Below are 17,237 nucleotides of genomic sequence, written 5' to 3'. Positions count from 1 at the left end.
AAAAGGCCTGATTTCCTCCTTGTGAAAACAAATGCCATTTCCCCCTGAGTTCTGTTTAAACTAAACTGGATACTTTATGAGCTTTTTTTTTTTTCCTCTTAGATTCCATATATATGTGTTAGCATACGGTATTTGTTTTTCTCTGGGATAAGGAGGGTGGGAGGGAGGGGGACGCAAGAGGGAAGAGATATGGGAACATATGTATATGTATAACTGATTCACTTTGTTATAAAGCAGAAACTAACACACCATTGTAAAGCAATTATACTCCAATAAAGATGTTAAAAAAAACCAACAACACGGTATTGCTTTTATCTGTATTTTCATTAGCATTCAGTCAACTCAAAAAATGTATTAATTAATGACTACATTTTGTATGTGTCAGTCATAGGATGGGTTATTACTATAATAGCAGAAATTAAAATACCACTTATAAGGAAAAAAAATAAAGTAAACTGGAATTCCCCTTCTTGTACTTCTTCTTTTGAGGCAAGGCAGGGAGAGGAAAGATGAGGAAGGTGTGGCCAGGGCAGGGAAGCTCTGCCCTATGAGGAAGGTGTGTACACTGGGTGGGCAGTGCCCGGGGGATGGGGGATGGGGAGGTGGCTGGCATTTCTGTCTTCCTCATCTTCCCTGTTGGCACGTGTGAGTTTCAGAATGGGTGTGATTCACGCTGTGAAGCCCTGGAACCAGAAGAAATTAAGAGAGAACAGGAGGAAATTTATATATTTTCTAAGCCGAGATGCCAGAATATTCCACTGTGCCAACACGTTCTGCCTGACCAGAGGGCTGTTGAAGAGCCACGAGCCAAAGCCTCCTTGAAGTCTGGGTCTCTCTGATGGGGTTTCTCAGGGGGTCATTTCCCCCACTTTCATAACAACTCAGAACCAAAAAACAGAACAGGCTAAAGAATGATCTGTTCTACACTTGTGGGTGGTTACTTCGGTCTGGTGCTGGGCCAAGAACGTTACAGCTCCCATCTCATTGAATTCTCTTTATGAGATGAAGAGAATGATTCCCATGTGATGGATGAGCAAGTTAAGAGAGATTTAAGAACTTGATTCAGGTTTTATAAGCTGGTAAATGATTAAGCTATCATTTGAACCCAGGACTATTTCTTAGGCTTTGCATGTTTAATCATTAATATACTGGTGACATCCCTGGCCCTTTTCTCAGCTTGGCCAGCTCCTACACTTTCTTTATGACAACTAAATATCAACCCTTCTGGGAAGCTTTCCTGACACCCCCAAGCAAGTTGTAGTGTTGTTGTGTGTTCTCAGCTCTTTGTGCCTGCTTCTCTTAAACACTCTGTGTTGTATTTATGAGCTTCCCCAGACAGATTCTAATCATATTCATCTTGCATCTTATTCCCCTTCTCCCTGAACTCTCTGCACTGGGCACAGTCTCTAGCCCATAGTGGGTATTTAAATTATTTTTTAAAATGTTGAATGATTAAATGTAATACTTGTAAAAAAAATAAAAAAGATAACTGGCAGTTTTTGAGACCAGTCACTGTGCTAAGAAGGTCCCCAAGCAGCAGTCTCTCCACCTGTCCATCGTAGAACCCCTGCTGCAGGTCTTACCTCAGCATCTATTCCAGTGACTCTACAGCTATGGTCCAACCACCCCAGTGTGGGCTTGCGAGTCCCCATGGACGACTGAGCTGGAGGAGAGTTATTATAGGACTCTCTGTCTGAATAAAGTCAGAAAATATCCTTGAAGTAACCAGAACAAAATCCCAGAAGCTCACGCTTCTGGTTGGACCTGGTCAGACTACCCGAGGGAGAGGGTTTCCCTGGAGGGTATCACTTGCCCTGCTTTGACTCTGTTCTGTGCCCGTGCAGTCCTGGAATAAACTATGACATCATTTACAGGCTCTCTCCGCCGCCCCCAACACCTGCCTCTGTTTACTACGCTTCGGCTAGTCCTTCGCAGACACAGGGCGTCCTCCACACTCAGAGGGGACCCTGCTCCTGTGCAGACTGCCTCCCCATCACTTGTCCTAAAGGTGCCCTCCTGTCTTCCTGGGCTTAGCAATGTTCCCAAACCTCAAATGTTCCCCTGGGGACTCTTCTCATTGAGGGATTTTCCCCCCAGTTTAAACATCTGACCTCTTTGGCAGGATACTTGTCAATCATATCCCAAAATGAGAATGTTAGGATGTGATAGGATGAACCCGAACGACCTCCGAAAGAAAGAGCTCTCTTAGGCTCTTTAAAAAAGCTGTTATCGGGCTTCCCTGGTGGCGCAGTGGTTGCGCGTCTGCCTGTCGATGCAGGGGACACGGGTTCGTGCCCCGGTCCGGGAAGATCCCACATGCCGCGGAGCAGCTAGGCCCGTGAGCCATAGCCGCTGAGCCTGCGCGTCCGGAGCCTGTGCTCCGCAACGGGAGAGGCCACAACAGTGAGAGGCCCGCGTACCGCAAAAAAAAAAAAAAAAAAAAAAAAAAGCATGTGTCTGCGCATGTGCCAGAGGACGGAAGTGGGTGACTGGTGAGGAAAGGGGCTAGAGGGTTGACACCTGTATGTGCCCCAAATCAAATCCCTCTTTATTACACTAAGGAAAGGCTCTCTTCCGTCGTTACAGCAATAGTCTCACATCACAACTCCTTTCTCCAAACAACAATGTAATAAACAACAACAAGAATAAAAATGATAGCAACCGACACTTTACTTGCTCTGTGCCAGGGACTGTTCTATGAACTTCACCTATTTCAATTCAAGTAATCCTCATGAGAGCTCTGTTAGGTGGGTCCTCTTATTATGTCCATTTTACAGATGAGGAAACTGAGGCACAGAGAAACTAAGGACCCAGAGCCCATGCTATTACCTGCTGGGCTCTCCGGCCGCCTGGACCCTAGTGTTAGAACCGAGTCCACTTGCAGATAAAACCCGCCACTCTGGCACATCCCGTCTGCCTTCTGCTGACTGTCCAGGAATCAGGGCCCAACTTGGGGCCATGTGGGGTTTTGGGTCCTCATATGGGTGCTGGTGAAGGTGGGTCAAAGCTCAATGATTCTGGTTAACTGGGAGAAGGACTAGTTAGGAGCAGAAAACAGTCAGTACAGCCACCTAAGAAGGGCCATGTCATTGGTTTCTAGCGTGTGTTGTGGTCCAAAACACTGCTGGGAGTGTCACCTAAAGCTTACCTCGCAGCATATGTAATAGCACAGGATACATGGGGACTGTGATTTGCTTTGGGGCATGTGTCTGTTGGCGTGTGCACGCATGCATGTGCATGTAGGCTGTGATATGGGGGAGAAAAAGTGAAAATGAAAGTCTCCATTTTTGAATACTGTCACCTAAGTGGATCCTAATTTTACCATTATGGAAGGTCGCTTTGACTTCTGGCCTTGAGTGCTGCTTTGATTTTACTCCTGTTTTTCCTCCCACTCTATCCCACACCAGAGGAAACTAAGCTTATCTCCCTTTGACCTCAAATCAATATCACAAGCCTCTCCTGACTGAGCTCCCCGGGCTCCTTTTGAGCTAGGATGGTGCAGGTGGAGAGAAGCAACAGGCAGGGCTCTGAGGTTTCACTACCCAGTGGCGGAGACAAGAGTTAGGCCTGGGGACCACACAGGGGAGTGTAGCATTGAATGGACAGATAGGTGGGTACTTAAGGTGGGAGGTGGGTGGTACCAAACTCTGTATTTCTGCCTCTAACTTGGGGGAGGATGTGTGTCTATAAAAGCCAGAGTAGGGGGCTTCCCTGGTGGCGCAGTGGTTGAGAGTCCGCCTGCCGATGCAGGGGACACGGGTTCGTGCCCCGGTCCGGGAAGATCCCACATGCCGTGGAGCGGCTGGGCCCGTGAGCCATGGCCGCTGAGCCTGCACGTCCGGAGCCTGTGCTCCGCAATGGGAGCGGCCACAGCAGTGAGAGGCCCGTGTACCACACACACAAAAAAAAAGCCAGAGTAGGGAAGAGGTGGGAATGAAGATGTTCTCTAAAGGATGGGCTGAACTTGGACAGACAGCAATGAAATTTTTAGGCAAGAACCAGCTAGATGGAGGTACATATATACAATGGAATATTACTCAGCCATAAAAAGAATGAAATTGGGCCATTTGTAGAGACCTGGATGGACCTAGAGACTGTCATACAGAGTGAAGTAAGTCAGAAAGAGAAAAACAAATGCCATATCCTAACACATGTATATGGAATCTAAAAAAGAAAAAAAAGGTTATGAAGAACCTAGGGACAGGGCAGGAATAATAAAGACACAGATGTAGAGAATGGACTTGAGGACACGGGTTGGGGGGAAGGGTAAGCTGGGACGAAGTGAGAGAGTGACATGGATATATATATACACTACCAAATGTAAAATAGATAGCTAGTGGGAAGTAGCTGCATAGCACAGGGAGATCAGCTGGGTGCTTTGTGACCACCTAGAGGGCTGGGATAGGGAGGGTGGGAGGGAGATGCAAGAGGCAGGGGATATGGGGATATATGTATATGTATAGCTGATTCACTTTGTTATACTGGAAAAACTAACACACCATTGTAAAGCAATTATACTCCAGTAAAGGTGTTAAAAGAAATTAAAAAATAAAGGACATTAAAAAGAAAAAAAAATAAAATAACTGATTCTTCTGAAAGTGTAGCTATTGTTAAATTGAACTTTATAAGTAGTTATGATGCAAAATTGAAACTCCTTTATAAGGCATACAGCTTGCATGCAAATATGATACAGAACTGTTTTTTCTTTTTTTTTGCGGTACACGGGCTTCTCAATGGTGTGGCCTCTCCCGTGGTGGAGCACAGGCTCTGGACGCACAGGCTCAGCGGCCATGGCTCACGGGCCCAGCCGCTCCACGGCATGTGGGATCTTCCCGGACTGGGGCATGAACCTGCGTCCCCTGCATCAGCAGGCGGACTCTCAACCACTGCGCCACCAGGGAAGTCCCCAGAACTGTTTTTAATCAGCACAATCCAAGTTTGTCTCCATGTTAGTCCTCCTCTCTGCTGCCCCATCCCCTCAAATCTTTAAATCATTAAAGTACTGCTTAATCATTTCTTCACACAGTGGCAGAGGTAAACTTTATTAAAATTAGTCAAATATGACCACAATTGGAATCTTTTACTTCATGTTTATACTATTTTTTAAAAGCTAGTTAGTTTGCAGGATTGGTCAGTGGGCAGACTTGGGATTTAAACTTTGGGCAGGATCCCTAACATCTATACTTTTCCACTTCCTGTCATCAGAAGCCCTGGTTTGGGGACTGGCTTTACTTTTATCTAAAAGCATTTTACCTACTTGGGTAGCATATAGTTAAAAATGTATACTAGAAACACAAATCTCTGTTGAGATAATAAAAGATTTGCATTCACCCAAGCAAGTGTGTGTTTCTTTTCTCTTCATTTCTCTCTCCTGCAGGCACATCAGCTGTACTTTAAGGATGCAGGGAGCACAGGTTTGTAACCAATGCCAAACGGGGCACACAAGTCGGCACAGTTCCTGGTTACCATGGTTTTAAAATTTCCTTACTTCACTTACAATCACAATCTTTCCCAACACAAATGAAGCCTCGTTCCCACCTGGAATTTTTTTTTTTTTTTTTTTGCGGTACGCAGGCCTCTCACTGTTGTGGCCTCTCCCATTGCGGAGCACAGACTCCGGACGCGCAGGCTCAGCAGCCATGGCTCACGGGCCCAGCCGCTCCACAGCATGTGGGATCCACCCCAACCGGGGCACGAACCCGTGTCCCCTGCATCGGCAGGCGGACTCTCAACCACTGCGCCACCAGGGAAGCCCCCACCTGGGATTTTTTATAACTACCTGTTTAGGTCGCCCAACCCCAGCTCTCCTTTGACACCTGTAATATAAACTAGGCTGGGTTTCTAAGAATAGCAAACAGTGCCCCTCATCCCCTTTCCCTATAGCATCCTGACAAGCTGATGGCCACACAGCAGCTTCCCATCAACATCACGTCAGGGAGCATTCCTCTCATTCAGTGCTCTCCAGACCAAAAGGAGCCCACGGGGAGTAAGAATTCTTCCCGAAACAGGGGTGACCCCTACATCTGTATGCTATTAACAGACTCTCCTTAAAGACTGAATTCAGTCTTGGCTCAACAACATTTCTCAGGGGACATCTCTAGTATTGTGCCAAGAACAGTAATAAAAGCATTAAGAAAAACAATCGTGGTCATAGAAGTCTCAGTAGCCGTCCTTTACTGCAGTTCCCTGTGCCAGGCACTGAGCTAGGCAGAGTCAGGTAGGTATCTCCACTTAGGAGTTTAGCAAAAGCAGTTAACAAAAATCTATTCAACTGGTTAGTATGCAGAAATGGGATTCAACCTCTGAGGCTGGATTCCCCAAACATATGCTTCTCTACTTTCTGTGACCAGAAGACCTGGCGTGAAGACTGGCTTTATACATGCACTAGCTGAATAGTCTTGGGCAAGTCGCTTTACTCCTTCGCGCCTCTATGGCCTCATTTGTGTCCCTATCTCTACCTGTAAAGTGAGAATTCGTTCAATCATTCACACAACTGATGTTTATTGTTTACTACGTGCCCAACTTTGATGAATCACTTGCTTCCTCTCAGAGTGCTTTTACAAATTAAGCAGTGTATTTAAAATGCTTTGTCCATCATGAAGTGCATTACAAAAGTCTCAGTCTCTGGGCATCTCTTACCCATAAAAACTCCGAAGCCAGGAAGAAACTTGAATCCAGAAAAGATCTGAGCCAACCCTAGTATTCGAAATGATTGCAGATCTCAAGCTCAAGTTTTGCTTCCAGCCTGATCATGACCAATGGAATAATGTAATTTTACTGTTGAAAGGAAATTAAGAAGGTTGATTGCCTCTAACCCCTTCATTTTACAGATGATAACAAAGAAATTAAGAGATTTGGTTGAGATCAGACTGCATCAGTGGCAGAGCTGGGACTAGATACCTTTGAATTCCTGGTTTGCCTTCTTTTATATTTTCTACCTCTTGGTCTTATCCCAAGTAAAAGCCTTAAGGCACTGATAGCTGAGGCAATAAACAAAGACAAGACCTCATCCTCTATGTCACGACAATGTTTTCAAAATTCAAACATCTCTATATCACTCTCATGATTTTTGCCATGTCCACATCACTGATACTATTATTTTCTTAATATCTGTCTTTAAATTATTTTCTTTAGATACTGACTACATATAGCCACACCCTAAGCAATGATAGCTGTGAAATCATGAGTTTGATGTGCTATTTTAGTTTTTTTAAAAATTCATATTGAAACAAAAGCATAGATTTATTAGAATGAAAAAAGGTTCATCCTCTTGCATACTACCTGTGTAGGGACTTAAATCATACTTTTGGGAACACTGCTCCCACGAACCAAATATTCACAAAGAAACTCGGGGTGAGATGCTGGATTGGGGGTAGATCACAGCCCTCAGATCCCCTGGAGGAGGCCACGAAGAATGGAGGGCAGAGAGTCGGGGTCATCAGGGCCAGTGTCAACACCTGTCACTACTTTAGGGAATGTGGAAGCTTCATGAATACTGCTTCTTGGTGGAGGCCAAAACAGGGGAAATGTGGCACAGAAGGGACAGCTGTCCTGACTTACCCAACCCCCGGGGTAGCAGTGCAATGAACAGAGACTGTATTTCTAAGACCATGACGCTAACTAAGCCCTGATGATTGTCCCTAAACATGCTTCGTGTCAGTCTCTGCTGCTCATTCTTTCCTGCAGGGCAGATTCACAGTGCCTGGCTTTATAAGCCTATAATAACTCTTTCAAAATTACCTTATATAATAAATGTAATTCAGCCTGGGATGAATTATAACCTGTTCTGGGCTGAAAGAACCACACCTTGGCATGAGTGGGGATCTCAGCTCTGAGTCAGACCTACCCTAGACCTCTTGAGGGATGGAGGGACAGTGTTGGAGAGATTTCTGGGGAATAATTAAAAAAAAAGGTTAGAGAATCCCCTCTACTGTTTGTCCTGGATGAGGAGAAGTCTCCTCCTCTTGTGAAAATTCTGATCTATAGTGTGAGTGGGTGAGCAGTATCATGTTAGGTCATCAAATCCTTTGACTGAAGGACAAAGATATTTCTATTCAGGAGTCAAATCAGAAAGAGGAAAAGAAATCCTGACATCTCTCTGCTATCGGAGTATCTTTAATGCAATTAGCCTTGAGAGTATCAAAAAGATACTGGAAACCCTGAAAACCTGGGGGTTTTCCAGTTGGGGACAACTAGCTGTATGGCAGTGGGAAGGAGGAGGTATGTGTAGGCTGAGAAGTCAGCCTTTTGTAGCCTCTGACTTTCAACTTAAGGGGCCAAGTTGGGGATCTCAACTCTGAAGTCATCCCTTTGCAAATTTCCCCACAGAGAGGGGAGAATTATGTATCGCAGGTGCCATTTACCTCCACGAAGACAGAAAAAGAAGGTGTTTTGGTTGTTCTCTTTAGTATTTCCTCTATCTCTTCAGTATTCCAGTGATGAAAATGAGACATGACCACAGATAAAACAATACTGAAGGGGAAAATAAACCAGAAAAATTCGTATATGCCCTTTTTGAGACTCATCTAGCCTGCAGGTGAAGGCTCAGGCCCCTTTGAGGCTTATCAGCCTTGGCAAGTAAGGCCTTCCATGCTGGCATTTTCTTGGTTCCAAGGACACGGCAAGAAGGAAGGGAGGAACTTCTTAGGGCCCAAGACAGAGTCCTAACCCTGTTTGCAATGATAAACTTGCAGTGTGCAAGTTTATCATTTTTTTGTCATGGAAAAATGACTCTCGCTGGGGAGCAGAGAGTCAGTTTCAGGTCACCTGTCTCAACATCTTGACAAAGGGCAGTGACACTATAATTCCTGCAGCCCAAGGACTCGGGGATCTCTGCAGAACCATTAGTTAATTTAGCTTTGCCTCCATGTAATTAATCACCTAGGCAAGGTAGGAACCTGCTTTTGGAGACTGTATTTTACCAAGCTTTAATCCCAGACTCAGGATCCCAAGGTTTTAGAGTTAAAAACTTTGGAAAGAAAATAATTTCCAAACTTTGATGCCAGTTAGGGGAAGAAGGCAAAACTTCCAGCTCTTAATCCCCCACCCTCAGGTGCAAGTGGAGCCTCGGCAAAATCCTGTAAGCTCAGCTTTTGTATCCTCCCTCCTCCATGATTTATTTTCTCCCAGCTAGAAATCTCTAGTTGTATGCACTCTTTAACCCGTATCTTTGGATTTTCCAAGTTTCATGAAAGTGCTACTATTTCCAATGTGAACATAGTTACTTTTCTCTTTCACACTTTTTGTATTATCCTTTTCTGTATTGTGTTATAGGCAGGTGCTAAAATGGATCTTGATTACCTAATACTTACAGTAATAATCCTTTTGGGAGTCTTGAAGTGTTGTCACCAACATTTTATTTTTTCAAGTTAAAAAAACCCAAAGTCTAGAAGAGTCAAATTCTTGTTGGTAACCACACTGAGAATTAGGGACCCAACTGTAATAATAAGAGCAGCCAACATTTATTTAGTGCTAACTATGTAAGGGACTCTTTATATACTTGTCTCATTTAATTCTAAAAAGAATCCTATAAGGCAATTATAGTACTATTATTACCCTCATTTTACAGATGACGAAAATGTGACACTCACTGATGAATAAACTTGCCAGGTCATCCATCTAGTAAATGGCATTGGTGAGATCTGAACCAGGCAGTCTGATGCCAAAGTTCGTACTACAAGTAACATTCTTACCCTCCTAGAGCCTGGCTTTGAAATGACCCCATAATTCCACCAAACAGAAATATGGCAAAGTGTTTTTGATGGCCCACTTCATGGACTTACTGAGATTTTATGACTTTAACCTAAGTTCACCTTGAATTTTGAGCCTGTGTTCTATCCCTGAAGGCCTGTGGGTCTGATGATAAAAGCAAGATACTGTTAAATAAAACTCTGTCTCTTACTGGCCGATAATTTTCTTTCCCAGGGCCGGAGGACAAGGCATACTGAGGACAATATCAACTTAGTATCCATTATGTGTTCTCCTCATGCAATACTCCTGACTCAACCCACTTAAGGGGGGAAGTTCTAGAACTTTTTCTGAGGAAGACAATGGGTTAGTGCTGATCTGGTCTCACTTTCCTGTTATTGTTTTGAACAAAAAAGACATGCTCTTCTGAGTCAGAAGATTACAGTAAGTTCAGTCTGGATATGGAATCGGGAATATTCCAACCAGTTTTCCCAGTGAGCCAAAAAGCCATAGATTCATTTATGATATCAGCAGCTGTGCTTACAAGCTAAATTCCACTTCTCAGTGAAGTATTTCCAAAATCACTTTAGTCATATGTGACTAGTGAAAATATTTGAAGCAGGAAAAAAAGAAAGTGTTCCATGGAGACAAACTCTCTAAATGTAATGAAAGGTGAGACAAAGTATCTGATGGAGTTGCATTGCTACTAGATAACAATACCAGTGGTAACTAGCTGATTTTATTACCTTGCCATATATTTTTCAAAGGATATTTTGGAAATATTTTAAAACCAGATTAAGATTTAGGCAGTAAAAGTAAACCAAAGGAGAAATAAAAGTAGTAGAGACAAGAAGTTAGAATTATTTTTTACCTGAAATATTATCTGACCGTTGGAGCTCCTCATGGGAGTTTAGTTGGTGTAAGCAAGCTTAGAGGTTTAGTTTAAGTTTAAAGAATTGGGCACAAAAGAAAAAATGTGAGTGAGGATTTATAATCCATACGCTTATCAGCCTTGCAGTCCATGTGGACCAAAGACAGGAGCCAGCACGAGGGGAAAAGAGAGATGTGGTGGGATATGGGAGCTTTGACATGAGAACAAGAGTGAAGAGAAGTGGGTGAATTTGGGACCTACTAAGAGTGCAAACCAACAGCTCTCAGTGATGGAAAAAACACAGAGAGGGAAGGAGGATTGGACTAAAAGATGTTGGAACCATTCACTGTTAGAGGCCACGCCTGGGCATGTCATGATTTAATATTTGTAAAACTGAGTCTAGGATAGATACAATATTTTTTAGGATTATTGCTTTCGGATATATTTTGGGCAATCTGGAAGAATATGATCAATAAACGTTTAATGTTCTTTTACGTTTTTTTGTTAAATCCTCATTTCCCCCTTTAATATATTTTGAATATATCATCAAAATATAATGGTCATTAACTTACTATTGTATTACTTACAATACATATATATATTTTTTATTCCTAAAATCTTTCTATGTATACTTTAAAAATGATTCTTCCCCCTTTTCTAGGAGTTAATTCATTTTTCAAATCTATATCTATCCTAAGAGTTGGTCTGGAATAAGGAGGTGTTTTGACAGCTGAAAGTCCCTTGCAGGTATGGATGCAGAGAGGATTAGATATCTGTGCCTGCCTGGTGTCCTTTCTTTCAGGGTATTTATTAGCACACTTCATACTGAATAAATCTGGAGTCAGACTAGCAAATTAAAGTTCAAAGGCCTTCACCCATTTTCACAATTATGAGTCCTCCTCTTTGTAATGGAAAGCATAGGACAGTATAAGACCAGGGGCCACTTGGATTTTACAGACAAAAGAGAATACCCGGTCTGCAACAAGCCGAGTGACTATAATTTTAAAGTTTGCATATGTAGGAATTGGGGACGGTTCGAGTATAATTTGGTGTGCAGTATCAGTTCATCCTTTAAGCATTCACACGGCACCATTCAGTTCAGTTCAGGACGTCACAAACATACTGTAGTCATAGCTTCTGCCCTTGAAGAGCGCTGATTTAATAACCCAGACGATCCATATTTAACTCATCACATCTCTCTCTCTTTTCCTTTAAAAGCAAAACAAAAACTGAAAAATGAAAATGAAAACTCGTCTCTTCTGCACAGCTGCTCTTGGATGGCTGTGGCTACCACCTGCTTCTCGTCGCATCGGGAAGCTCCACCCCTCAGGCCCAGCTGGCAGCCCTGGGCGTTTGACAACATCCCATGTGGCTCATGTCCACAGCAGGTCTGGAGGCCGTAGGTCCTTCCCAACTTTTCATTTCTACGAATTCAGCTATAACGGGTACAGTGGAAGGAAGACCTGACTTAGGGTCACTCAGGAGAACTGAATTTGAATCCTGGCCTGGTCACTCAAGGGAGGACTTAAGTCACTAAACCTCTCTGTGCCTGTTTTGTCACCTACAGCAGAGATACGCCATCCAGCTCACCTTGCTGGAATATTCTGAAGATTAGATGGAGGGCTACCTGTGTGAGTCACGAGCCCAGTTCTTAGAACATGTATATTCTCAGTAAGCCTCATATGAATGTGAATCTCATTCCTTCTGCCTTGGATAATTCTAATAAACAATTTTTGTGGTATGATAAGCCAACAACAACAACAAAACCCCTGGAAGATTGTCTCTCTTGTGTTCAGTTTATAGTGAAGAGAGCTTAAAGTCAGAGTAGCTAAATGACATGGTCTGTCAGTGACAATGGCCAACTGGAAACCAGGTATAAACCGGTCTACGTGTTACCAGTCCTGAACTCCCTGCAGTTTACGTCCATGTATTCCTGCCAGTTGAATATTCTTAAGTATAATTCTGAACACGTTCTGCCTCTGATCAGAAGCCTTTGGTGACTATCAATGGCTTGTCAAGTAAAGTAAGTTGTCTCATCCTATTACTCAGGGTCCTCTAACACTTGTCCTGAAATCTTCCTTCTGGCTTCTTCTGCAATGTCCTCTTCCACACATCCTGGGATCCAGCCTGGGATCCACAGGCTACTTGCCATGCTGTGTACACACGACACTGTAAACTCCACAAGGGTGGTGACTGTCTCATTCATGGCCAAATCCCCACTGTCTAGCCAGATACCTGACTCACAGTGAAAGCTCAGTAAGAGTTTGTTGAAGATGATGGGCAGTCTTCATTATGATAAACACAGTAACAATGATAACAGCAATCACAATAGCAAAATAATAACAATAATGATGATGCCGATGATAGCGGTAAATAATAGTAAAATAACAAGCATAGACATCAACAGAGTCATTGCTCAACAGCCATTATGCTGTACATAGACCCTCACCGGGTCTCTCCGGTGAGGGTGTGGTGAGTGGTGAGATCAGTTACAGGGATATTTAGTTTCTTATCTCAACTAAACTTTTTAATAACCCCATCATTTGGAGACTACCCTTATCCCACTTTATTGGTGAGAAGACCAAGGCCCAGAGAGATTAAATAGCTTCCCTGGTACTGGCTGATTGCCTCTTTCATACATTTATCCAGCAAGTGTTCTTTCAAGTCTACCGTGTGTCGGGCTCTGTCTCAGGGGTTGGGGATGTAACCTACATCTTCCCGTTCGTGAGCAACGTCCTTGCTTTCATGGAGCTGACAGTCTAGTGGCAGAAAGCAGACACCGACTCACCAAATAAATGAGAGAATGTCAGAAAGGTTTAAGTGATTACAACGAAAGTAAAGCAGGATAAAGGGATCCATGGTGATGCGATTACTGTTTCAGAGAGGGGTATGAGGAAAGGCTCCTGAGGAGATGACAGCTGAACAAAGTCCTTCCTGATGAAAAGGAGCGAGCCACTGAAGACCCAGCAGGAAAGTGTTTCAGGCAGAGGGAATGGTAAGTGTAAAGGCCCTGGGGCAAGAGTGTCTGCGGTCTGTTCAAGAAGCGGTAAGATTGCAATGTGTTTGCTGGTGAAAGTGGAAGCAGGTGAGAGCATTGCGGCAGGGCGGGTTCCGAGGGTGCTGAGCACCGCAGGCATGACACAGACTTGAGCTTTTGCTCTGATTCAGAAGGGCAAGCAAATGGAGTGTTAGAGCTGAGGAGGGACAGGATCTGTCCTGGGTTTTGAAAAGGGTCTCTCCGGCAAGGGTGCGGTGAGTAGTGAGATCAGTTACAGGGGTATTAAAGTCCCACATGTGAGAGAGGACCGAGGGGTGAGAGGAAATTGGGTTCTGAGGGACCAGATGCAGTGTATATGAGAGATGAAAGGAGTCTAGGATTATCCCACAGTTTCTGAGGGAGGACTGGACGGAGGTGTGAGGAAATCAGTAATTCATCTGACCCCTATGACATCTGAAATGCCTAAGAGCCACCCAAGTGGAGACCATGAGTTAGCTGACAGCTGGGTGTCGACATGTCTTTAGTTCAATGAAACAAAACAGGGATAGAATTTTACATCTCCGGGCTATCAGCATGTGGATGGCATTTTAAGTCACGAGACGTGATGAGGTCATCTCAGGAGTGAGTGTGGGGAGAAGAGGAGAGCGTGCGTGTGGAGAGCTGGGGGAGAGGAAGACAGTGTGGGCCCTGGGGTGCTCCAGTGTAGGAAGGTGAGGGGGTGAAGTAAGGCGACAGACACTGAGAAGGAGCAGTGTGACGAACCAAGAGAGACTGTCCTGGAGGTCAAGTGGAAACAGTGCTTCAAAATGAGGGCAGGGCTTCCCTGGTGGTGCAGTGGTTGAGAATCTGCCTACTAATGCAGGGGACACGGGTTCGAGCCCTGGTCTGGGAGGATCCCACATGCCACGGAGCGACTGGGCCCGTGAGCCACAACTACTGAGCCTGTGCGTCCGGAGCCTGTGCTCCATAACAAGAGAGGCCGTGATAGTGAGAGGCCCGCCCACTGCGATGAAGAGTGGCCTCCACTTGCCACAACTAGAGAAAGCCCTTGCACAGAAACGAAGAGCCAACACAGCCAAAAAAAAAAAAATAAATAAATAAACAAATGTGGGGTTTAAAAAAAAAAAAAAAAAAGAAAAGAAGAACAAAATGAGGGCAGTGACCATCCGTGTCAAATGCTGCTGCTAGGTCGGGTATGCCAGGACTAAGAATTAACCCTCAGAGCTGGCAGTGTGGAGGGTACCAGATACCCCGACCAGAGCAATTTCCGTGCTTGCAACTGCGGGCTGGATTCTGCACCCAGGTATGTGCAGCACACAGGTGCCTGAATCTCCCCTGTCCTGTCTTCTCCTCGGGCCGCAATTCCCTTCATCTCCTACAACTCAGTTCATGTGCTCCCTCTATCATGAAACCTTCCCTAATCTCGCCAGTCAAATCTAACTCCCGTAACATTTACCTTGTTTTTGAATTATTTATTGGTGACTACGTCTGGATATTTGCTGAATGGATAAGTCCTTGGATTATAGAAATATGCTATGTGAACTCATACAGAATAAGACAATATGCTCAACAAAAGTGCAGTATGATTACTGCCACTATTAAGGCAGCACAAGAGTCTCTAAAACAAAAACATCTGCAGATAGTCACCTATGAGCACAGTGTCACAGGGTGCTGCCTAGTCTGCTGGGCTGATGGTGGAGCAGTGTGGCAATGCCGGTGCTTAAAGAAGACCCAATGGTGGTTTAAAGGATTTGGGCTCTGGGCCCAGCTTTACCACTGACTGGGCAGTGTAACCTTGGGTGAGTCACTCCAAACTTCTGGGATGCAATTTCTTCACCCTTGAAATGAATAGATTGTATCACATCTGCTCAAAGATCCTCCCACCCACTTTGGTTCATTCTCAGATCAGAAACTGAGTGGTGTTAAGAGTTACTTGTGTCCTTTCTTTTTACTTAAACTGTAAAATCTCAGAGGACAGGTCTTACGCTTATTAATACTTCTTTGCATCAAACACTGGGACCTGGTGGATGCACAATAAATATTCTTCGATTTAATAGATCATAAGGGATGAATCCCCTTGGGTCTATGAAATGTACACTGGCCATACTCAGTGATCTCCCTCTGACCTGTCACATCTTCCTCTCAAGTCAATCAACCTTTCCTTCATTCATTTACCCTGGAGTTCTTACTGGGGGCCATATTCCCTAGAACTATAAAGTTCTGGTTCATGACCCAGCTCTGTCACTAATTTTGTGTCTCTTAGCCCTGCTGGCTTTGAGTTGAGGAAATCAAGACACATGGTCTAAAACACAAGCCAGAACAGTGGAACAGGGCTGTCTTGGATAATCTAGCCCATGAAACTGAGGGACTTGGAAAGAGTAGTAGGTTATGCCATATTAGGGAGTCTCTTGCATGCCAAGCTCAGAATTTGTGCTCAGTATATTGATCCACCATGTCTACGGTAACCTGGAGGGGGCAGAGGCTGGAGGAAGGGAAACCAGTTAGAAAACTGAAAAAAGTAGTGCAGGTGGTGGTGAGGTCTGAACTAGGAAAGGGAAGAGATGGGGCCACTGCCTCAAGCCTGTTCTTGGATGGCACCTTTGTTAGGGACAGACCTGAGGACACTGAGTCAACACTTAACTCTCCTCCAGGTACCGCGTCCATTCTTGAGATATTCCCTGCATGCTGGCAGCATGGAAAGTATCAGACAGAAAGTGGGGATGTGGCAGAAAGTAAAGACAGAAAGTACACATCTAAACACAGCGTGCTAAGTACTGGCCGGAGGCGCAAAACAGGGCGCTAATTGGGGACGGGGCTACGCAGAGAAAGCTATGTTTGGACTGCGAGTGCCCGATTCCCTCCTTTTGCCTCCCCAGATCCACTCTCCACCTTTCTCCACTTTGCTCTCTGACTTGCCCTCCAGGAGGCTGAACTGTATGCACCACAACGGGCTTCCTTGTCCTTGGCTTCAGGCTGCATATCAGAGTAGGGGGGGAGAGGGAGGGCAGAGTATAGATTCCCTTCACTTCCAGAGGTTAACCTTGAGTTAGTTGTGTCCCTCCCCCAAGAGTCCCTACTCCTCCCAAGGTGGTCTATTCTACAAGACCCTCCTTCTGGGTTCTGGTTACTGTTCTCTCCTCCTAGGTCTGACTCATGACAGCTCTGCAATTATGATCCCCTGTGGTTTTCTTATACACCAGCTGTACCTTTGTAATTCATTCCTTTATCCCAGTTTGATTGCATCTGTCTCTCTTGTTGGGACTCTCACTGATACACACTGGGCCTTTGAAATAAGAATTTGCAATTCTTTGGGACCTTCTCCCTTAGTAAACTGTGAGCTCTTCCACGAGGAGTTATGTCTTGTTAATCTGAGCTCTGTTTCTCCCCACCTCCACTGCTTACCAGAGTTTCCGTTCATAATGGTTGTTTATCAATTATTTGTTAACAGATGTTAATTTCTCCTCAGTCACAGCCATTTCTTTGACCCCAGCTGGTGCTGTGTGGCTCAGTCCCAAATGCTCCCCTCTGAGTCCATGGCCCCTGGCAAGATGACTCAGGCGAGGGCCTAAAGCTCCATTTTCCCCTTCACCTGCTGGCTGCTCTCACTGTTTCTTTCTTTCTTTTTTTTTTTTTGCGGTACGCGGGCCTCTCACTGTTGTGGCCTCTCCCATTGCGGAGCAC

At 44.6% G+C, this 17,237-nt stretch overlaps 1 protein-coding gene across 2 annotated transcripts in view; it reads right to left on the bottom strand.

The window, feature by feature from the left end:
• The window catches only part of PARM1 (prostate androgen-regulated mucin-like protein 1), a 108,784-nt gene that overhangs the window by 15,277 nt on the left and 76,270 nt on the right, over nucleotides 1-17,237 (bottom strand). The window contains exon 3 of one of the 2 annotated variants that reach the window (XM_060113393.1): nucleotides 360-683. The exons of the other annotated variant lie outside the window; for it this stretch is intronic. Coding sequence (XP_059969376.1) covers nucleotides 625-683 — 59 coding nt within the window. The 3' untranslated portion in view covers nucleotides 360-624. Of the gene's footprint in view, nucleotides 1-359; nucleotides 684-17,237 lie in introns of those variants that run through there. 2 annotated transcript variants of the gene reach the window in all.

This window comes from Mesoplodon densirostris, chromosome 1 (assembly GCF_025265405.1).
Source record: "Mesoplodon densirostris isolate mMesDen1 chromosome 1, mMesDen1 primary haplotype, whole genome shotgun sequence".
In the NCBI taxonomy this organism is placed as follows: Eukaryota; Metazoa; Chordata; class Mammalia; order Artiodactyla; family Ziphiidae; genus Mesoplodon; species Mesoplodon densirostris.
Note: the sequence above shows the minus strand (reverse complement) of the source record. Positions and strands in the feature narration are given on the sequence as shown.